The sequence below is a fragment of the Phyllobates terribilis genome, unplaced genomic scaffold, assembly GCF_046119375.1.
Source record: "Phyllobates terribilis strain yellow unplaced genomic scaffold, ASM4611937v1 Scaffold_3__8_contigs__length_932513732, whole genome shotgun sequence".
Taxonomy (NCBI): Eukaryota; Metazoa; Chordata; class Amphibia; order Anura; family Dendrobatidae; genus Phyllobates; species Phyllobates terribilis.
This window is the reverse complement of record NW_027362763.1, coordinates 41,368,949-41,377,886: the sequence shown is the minus strand read 5'-3', so window position 1 is coordinate 41,377,886 and position 8,938 is coordinate 41,368,949. Positions and strand designations below refer to the sequence as shown.

The following is an 8,938-nucleotide window of genomic DNA, read 5'->3' as shown; positions in this document are numbered from 1 at the left end:
TTCCAAGTGTTTATTTCTATTAATGTTGATGATTATGGCTTACAGCCAATGAAAACACAATTATTTCAGTAAATTAGAATACTTTATAACAACAGCTTGAAAAATGTTTTTAAAATCCAAAATGTTGGCCTACTGAAATGTATGTTCAGTAAATGCCTCAATACTTGGTCGGGCTCCTTGTGCATCAATTACTGCATCAATGCGGCACTGTGGCATGGAGGCGATCAGCTTGTGGCCCTGCTGAGGTGTTATGGAAGCCCAGGTTGCTTTGATAGCAGCCTTCAGTTCCTCTGCATAGTTGGATCTGGTGTCTCTCATCTTTCTCTTGACAATACCCCACAGATTCTCTATAATAGATTCTATATGGAATTAAGGTTAGGAAAATTTGCTGGACAATCAAGCACAGTGATACTGTTGTTTTTAAACCAGGTATTGGTACTTTTGGCCGTGTGGACAGGTGCCAAGCCCTGCTGGAGAATGACATTTCCATCTCCAAAAAGCTTGTCGGCAGAGGGAAGCATAAAGGGCTCTAAAACTTCCCGGTAGACGGCTGCTCTGACTTTGGTCTTGACAAAACACAGTGGTCCTACACCAGCAGATGACATGGCTACCCAAACCATCACTGATTGTGGAAAGTTCACACTAGACCTCCAGCAGCTTGGATTGTGGCCTCTCCACTCTTCCTCCAGACTCTGGGACCTTGATTTTCAAATGAAATGCAAAATTTACTTTCATCTGAAAACAACACCTTGGACCACTGAGCAACAGTCCATGTCTTTTTCACCTTGGCCCAGGTAAGACGCTTCTGGCATTGTCTATTGTTCATGAGTGGCTTGACACAAGGAATGCAATATTTGTATCCCATGTCCTGGATACGTCTGTGTGTGGTGGCTCTTGAATCAATGACTCCAGCAGCAGTCCTCTCCTTGTGAATCTCCTACAAATTTTTGAATGGCCTTTTCTTAACAATCTTTTCAAGGCTGCGGTTATGCCGGTTGCTTGTGCTCCTTTTTCTACCACACTTTTTCCTTCCACTCAACTTTCCATTAATATGCTTGGATACAGCACTCTGTGAACAGCCAGCTTCTTTACCAATGACCTTTTGTGGCTTACCCTCCTTGTGGAGTGTGTCAATGACTGCCTTCTTGACATCTGTGAAGTTAGCAGTCTTCCCCATGATTTTGGAGCCTACTGAAACAGACTAAGGGACCTTTTTAAACGCTTTGGAAGCCTTTGCAGGTGTTTTTTGTTAATTATTCTAATTTACTGAGATAATGACTTTTGTGTTTTCATTGGCTGTAAGCCATAATCATCAACATTAACAGAAATAAACACTTGAAACAGATCATTATGTTTGTAATGACTCTATATAATATATGAATTTCACTTATTGTATTGAAGAACTGAAATAAATTAACTTTTTGATGATATTCTAATTTTGTGAGAAGCACCTGTATCTGAGGCATTGTGGCACAGTAGTGAACACAACGTATTTACTTGCATCACTATGCGGTCTTTACATCAGCCCGGAATTAATATCAGCCAGATAGATAAAGTTGTATATGCTTTGTTTTATATTTATAGAAAGATAAAATCATGATAGGAATTATGACTTTAATATCTCCCACCTGAGACCTCCAGGGAGGCGTATATCCTTAAAATTGGAAAACTCAGAATTTTTGGTACCTGAGCCGCATCTCATTTACCGATCCACATCTGATGCCACAAGGTAAGTGACTCGTACCTGATAAAAGCAGTTTCTGATCTAGAGCTATTGTTCAGAGCCGAGAGATACAGCTTAATGTAAGACAGCACCATTTCCTGATCAGAGTTCTCCCTGTCCCCTCCACAAGATCTATGACAACAGGTCTAGTTATTTTCTTTTGTTTACTCCTTTTATTTTTATGTGACTGTATATATATTTTTATAAGCACTGTCAATTTGTTGGATTAAATATATAAAATATTATAGCTTTGCTCTTCTTGCTTTTTAAACAGCTCCCTTCAATCCCCGTGAGGACCCATGTTACCAGTATCAGGTGTCCAATCGGCCTGTATAAACGATTGGTGGTGGTAGCTAGATTTTCTTTGGTTATTGTGTAGCTTGGCAGGGACCGTACCAAAGTATACATACCTATGTGTTTGTTTGTCTATATACTATACATTCACTGGGAAGCACCCAATGACCTGCCTAGTAGCAAAAGCAGCCATTGCCTCATCCACCAATTGTCAGTTAATTGCGTGATTGACCTGATGATTGTGGGCAAGTGGAGTACTGTTCATGAGGGCATGCAAACCACCCTGCAGATGAGGAGATCACTATTGCAGAAGGGGACAACTAAGGATGCAAATGATGGCAAGCACACAGATCAATGCTCATGTAATCAATGCCTCCTCAGCTTTCAGCCATGGGACAGCTAGATATGATGCAAGAATTAAGCAATGTAATATATTTAGAAGGTGACTTTACAAGTAAAAACATCTTGTGATTTCTTATTTTCTGTTGTGACAACTGTCAAGCAAGCTTTACATGTTATGTGATCTGCTCTGCATTGGTAGACCTGGTCCAGCTTGGAGCCTATGTAATGTAATTTGCATTTGTAATATTTGAATAAATGGAAAAAGGTTGTTATTAAACCTTTAATAAAGGCTCACTGTGCAATCAGGATCCTCAAAATAAAAAGATGGCTGATTCTACAGAGACTGACACTCTCATTCAGAATCTGGGTCTCCTAATCTTGACAATAATTGCTCTCATACCTGGAATGCCGATACATACATTCATAATTGGTGTCAACGTCAATGACTGGTGGAAAGAAAGATCAATGACCTCTGTTGACCAAATTGTAACTTCTCTTGGGATTTCTAGGATGTGCACACAATTTGCTAATACTCTCTATTACTTTGTGCTTATGTTCTGCACAAGCAGCCTGGACTCATATATTTCTTTGCTTATTATTGATATGTTTTATCTATTCTTTAAGTATTCCAATTTCTGGCAAACAACTTTGCTCTCCATGGTCTTGTGTCTGAAGATCTCCAACTTCCGCAATAGACTGTTTCTGTATCTAAGGAGGGTGATTCCACAGAGGACTGGTCATTTTATTGCAGCCTCAGGAGTTTTCTCTGCTTTGAATTTTCTGATTTACTTGTGGATGGTTCTGAATGTAATGATCAAACATGGAATTTACAATACAACCATGGATAATCCAAACACAGAATGCATTTATGCTAACAGTATTTACAGTTTTACTATAGGAGCCTTCATCCCACTGCTTTTCTCTTACATTTCTTCTGTCCTCCTCTTTAGCTCTTTGTACTATCACACAGTAAAGATGAAGATGAGCAGTAATTTATCCATCAATTTGGAGACATATTACTCAGCGATGAAATTTGTGTCCTTCACCTTCATTTATAACACTATATCCTTCATTGGTCATTGTGTTTGTGTTTTTTATTACTATTTCTACTGTGTTAACCTTCCTTGGCTTTATATTATGTTGGACTTTCTACCAACTGTACATTCTTTCTACCTGATCTACAGAACAGTCAATCTCCGGAGTCAGATGTCCAAGGTTCTGCAGAGAGTCAATAATGTCTTATGCTAAAGAAAGGATTCAGAAAAAGTGATCATAGAAGTTTTTGCTCAGTGAGGAAAATATATAAGATGGGAAATCAATCTATGATAGATGGTGTCCAGGACCATCGAAGATCATCAGAGTGAAGGAGCCATGACCTCACTGGAGCACTGCTCCTCTTCATTGTTTGTCCATGCACTAAACAGTGCAAATCAGCGTGACCATGACTGGGACTGCAGCTCAGTCCATAGATGTGAATAGGGCTAAGTTCAATTGAGCTGTTTGGTGATGTTCCTGGATCTAAAATGAAGGTCAACTCACAATTATTATGCAGAAATAAATATCTGATATATTCAAAGAAACATATTATTTATCCTTTTAATTTATAGTGGCTGAGAATTATCAAGACAATTTTCGAGTCATTTCCTCACTAACTAGAACGCTCTCAGTATATTTTGATTGTTCACAAGGTTCCTTAAATCAACTTTTCTGCTTATATACACGATATTTATGTTGTAATTATTGTTAGCATTTTAGAGTGTGATGTAGTTGGATATTAAAAATATTAAACACCACATTACACATAAAGCTGCAGATTTTATGGCAAACTTTTGACTTTACAATTTTAAATTAATTCAATTAAAAAAATGTCCTTGGTCATTAGACAGTCCTCGATGTAATGAGTGCAAAACAATTCTCCCAGATCCCTGGTTCAAAATGTGAGGATACAAGTATGGGCAAAAATATATCACAATTCAGGGATTGCAGGTCCTCTTATTAGGTAAAATAGACAGATTTCATAAAGGAGATTGTGAGTCTTGAAATGCAATGTACGTCTAAGGACTTTTCAAATAAAGGATCTTTTTCACTAATACCATTATGGTTTCCACTGGATAATACTGGAATTGCACCAATACCCAAGACCACAGTTCCTCTTAGGTAAAAACTTATGGTATATTTACCACTAGCTTATGTAAATATGATATTTCTATTGTTAGAGATGTTCAGAGCCTTTTTCAGTCTTCTGTATTCCTGTATTCTGTAAGCTAATAACCTCCATGCTATTCGGGAAAAGTGAACTCAACACGTTGGGTTATTCAATCTCTCCTTCATATTCTTTCACACAATTATTTTACTTGGCAAGACATACATGAGTTAAAGAGACAGTGCCTTCACTTACATGTAGGTTAATGCCGAGTTGTTCCAAACCTAATACATTCCTGAAGTACTGCTAAGACTTTAATTGTCCAGGAAATATGTGCAACAGTTGGTGGTCTCCTAAGACTGCATTGAACTCTAGTCTCTATAACACTACCACAGGCTTAGACTGTCAAAGTGATGTCACAATATTTGGCAATGGCTAAAATAATGGTAATCAGTGATAATCAACAGCCTGAGTAGCAGCACACTGTGCTAACAGAATTTGTAGGCTTCTTAAAGTGTATAAAAATGATTTCCTTTATGATGGAAATGCCTGTTTTCTGGTGTTTATAAACAAGCCGTGAGAACTGAAGAAGCCAAGAGGGGTGTTGCAAAAATTAACTATGTTTGGGAAGTAGCAAGAAGATTGTTGTTTGCTAAATTAAAAGTTATACCTTTTTCACAAACTGTCCAAAAAATCCCTGTTTTAGCGTCAGCAACAGGTTTGCTGTTTTAAAAATGAAGAAACAATGATATTTTATCAAGATGTGCAAAAACTATCCCTATATTAAGTAAACAGGAACAAGTTAGCTGTTTTGAAAGTGAAGAAGCAATGACTTCTTAACAAGCAGTGAAAAATTGTCCCTTTTTGGGAAGTTTCATGTTTCTACCTACAGGATAGGTGTAATGTGGCCCTGTCAGTGGTCAACTGCCAGGACTAAAATGGCTACCACTGACAGGCTTAGTGTAAGCCACTCTGCTTACCAGATCCCAGGTGTTGCCCTGGCCTTCACCCTTTAAACCCTGTACAGGGATCTGGAATTCAACAGGTGCCCCTGGGCGTGGGCCATGGAATAAGCTGCTGTATGGTGGTGCTGGCTGAAAGGAGTGGTCATTGGTGAGAACCAAGAGGGCATGAAAAGTACAAAATTTGAAGATGCAAGAATAGTCAATAAAACAAGTCGAGGTAATAAACAGGAAATAAATACACTGTACTGAGCTGAACTAACTGGATAGAAACAGAGGGTGGAGATCAAGGCTATATCTGGCAGCTTCCAGCAGTAAGCTGGATGCTTAAGTAGGGTGGAGTGCTCTCAATTTGGTTGGAGCCAGGATCTGATAACTCCAGCTGGACAAAACACACTCTCATACTGCCTGATTCAAAGGCATTGCATATCCCACCCACACTAATCTTAGTGGCTGGACAAAGCCTGCTTGTCCAGAGCTCCTGGTTACAATGACTCTATCACCATTGCTGCCTGCAGAATTAATACGGCGGCACCTAGAAACAGAAACAGATGTCGCAGGAGCAGGTCCTGGTGGAGGTGTGACAGTATTCACCCTTTTCAGAGGTTTATTTGGATACAGGAGAAGAAACTTTCTGATCCGATTTTTGGCATTAATACTACTAGCTGGAACCAAGGATCTCTCTTCTGGGCGATATCCCCTCCAATGCACCAGATACTGCACAGACCCTCTCACCTAATGAGAAGGCATGATTATCTGCACCTCATATTCCTAATAGGTACCACAGGAGGAGGAAGGTCTCTCACTGGGTGAACCAGGGAACTATATGACTTGAGGAGTGACTTATAAAACACATTGGGTATCTTAAAAGATGGAGGGAGTTTCAGACAGGAAGTTGCATGGTTAATGACCTCAATTTTTTCATAAGAACCAATATATCTGGGACCCAGCTTGGCATCTTTAGGCTTGGTATTTGTCGTGGATAACCATACCTTGTTCCCAAATTCAAAGTCTCTGCCCCTAGATTATCTCTTATTAGCAGCTGATGTCTCACCACCCTGTGCCTTCCTAAAGTTCTCTGTCACTGTGTACATACATTATATTACTGATTCTGATCTTGAGTTACATCCTGTAGTATACCCCAGAGCTGCACTCACTATTCTGATGGTGCAGTCACTGTGTACATACATTACATTACTGATCCTGAGTTAAATCCTGTATTATCCTCCAGAGCTGAACTCACTATTCTGCTGGTGCAGTCACTGTATACATACATTACATTACTTATCCTGTACTGATCCCACAAATTCAACAAAAGAACATCATCAATATATGAATACAGTACCAGAATGACAATTAGTATGATGTATATAAATACATCACTAGAACCACCATCAGTATATATAATATGAATACAACAAAAGAATTAGCATTGCATAGATGCAACATATAAAGCACCATAACCTTTGTCAGTACCTAAATACAGTATATCATCCGAACCATTATCAGTACATTAATACAGCATCAGAGTCACCATAAGTACATAAGAACAACTATAGGACTGTCATCTGTGCATGAATACAACACTAGAACCATAAGCAATACATGAATTCAGAACCACCATCAGTACATTAGTACAACACCAGAACCACTATTAGTATATGGATCCAATACAAAACCACCATCAGTACATGAGTACATCACCTGAACCACTATTAGTATGTGGATCCAATACAAAACCACCATCAGTACATGAGTATATCACCAGAACCAGTATTAGTATATGGATCCAATACAAAACCAGTCTATGATTAGATCACCAAAACCAACATCACTCCAAGTAAATATCTTCAGAACCAACATTTGTAAATTAATAAATTACTAGAACCATCATGACTTTATGAATAATTCACCACTATCATTATCAGTACATGGATACTTCACCAAGACCATCATCATTACATAAATACAATAACAGAACTATCAGTAGGGATGAGCGGACCCATGGATGGGCTGCATTGGTCCACTGACCATGTGCACAAACCCTCCCACATACTAATCCTCCAACTTAACAAGTGATTGTGCATCAGTGCATTCAACCTCTTCCACTTGTGGGGAAGGATCAGGTTGATGGCCCACAGAACAACAGCCACAGGAGTTATCAAAAAGCAAAAGTGACTGCATGACTTGGGACTCAAACTGTTTGCCAAGGGAGGGAGATGGAAGCCAAATGACCGTGGTCTACAGGTGCCAACTGTTAGGTGTCGGGCGTTTGCTGGATCTAAAATGGGTTCAGAATCATCAGTGGATTCTGTGGTCTCCCATTCTTGTCCAGCTGGGGCAGATGCTGCTCAGCATCACTATTGGTCCCAACGCCTAGCTGGTGCACGAGATGTACAAGTTGTCTCTTGGATCTTTGTTCCTAGCAATGTGAAGCATAGGTTGCGGAGGGGAACAGGGCTACTACAGCCCAAGTCCAGGATGCACTGCACTGAGTATGCCCGTGACATGGAGAACCGTGATTGGTGGTTTGGTGTCAGCTGATCTGGTGACCTGGCACCGCCTGATATGCCGCGGGTGACGTCATCAAAAATGCGACGGTGGGCAGGGCTTAATCTTTAAATAGCCCGCCTACAAACATGGCGGCGCGCTTTGATCATTGAGCTGAGATTGTGTTACTGTGTGGATGCTTGTTTGTTTGGGCTCCACATGCTCTCTTGCTGTTATAGCTTCGGACAGGCAGGTTTAGCGGGGGGTAGGCAGCCTTAGCTGGAGGGAGGCAGGTAGCTTAGTCTGACAGTCTGGCTCCGACAAGGGGGTCGCTATACACCTCGAGCAGACTGCGCACTCCGTATTCCTGGCATCACTGTTCATTCGTCACGTTTTCCGTCTCCACGGAATGCCTGATAGGATTGTCCACAGTTTTCCTCCCGGTTCTGGAAAGAATTGTGTCATTTGCTTAGCATTGAACTGAATCTTTCTACTGCCTATCAACCAGAGACCAAAGGTCTGGTGGAACGCACTAACCAGACGCTTGTGACATACTTGCGCCATTTCGTTTCGGCCAACCATAATGATTGGGGGATATTGCTTCCTTGGGCAGAGTTTGTTCTAAACAATGCAGTGGCGTATTCCATAGGTCAGACTCCGTTTCTTCTAAATAATGGCCAACATCCGCGAGTCCCGTTTCCTATGCCAGTCTCCTCTGTGGAACATGGGGTCAGAGATTGGGCTCTGGAGGCACGGGAGGTTTGGGATCATACCCAGGATGCTATATTGGCCTCCAAGAATCGGATGAGAGAGTCGGCTGACACTCATCAGTGTGTGGATCGCGGCTCGCAATATCAGAGTACGCGGGGAATCTGCAAAGTTTGCCCCCCGTTTTATTGGTCCTTTAAAAATTTTGACCCAAATAAACCCCGTAGTGTACCGTTTACAGTTACCACGACACATGAAGATTCACGACAATTTTCA

General features: G+C 40.6%; 1 protein-coding gene across 1 annotated transcript; it reads left to right on the top strand.

The window, feature by feature from the left end:
• Positions 1-2,683: 2,683 nt before the first annotated feature.
• On the top strand, positions 2,684-3,607 carry LOC141258426 (taste receptor type 2 member 64-like). Its single transcript, XM_073673427.1, has one exon. The coding sequence runs from the start codon at positions 2,684-2,686 to the stop codon at positions 3,605-3,607; it is 924 nt and encodes a 307-aa protein (XP_073529528.1).
• Positions 3,608-8,938: the final 5,331 nt, after the last annotated feature.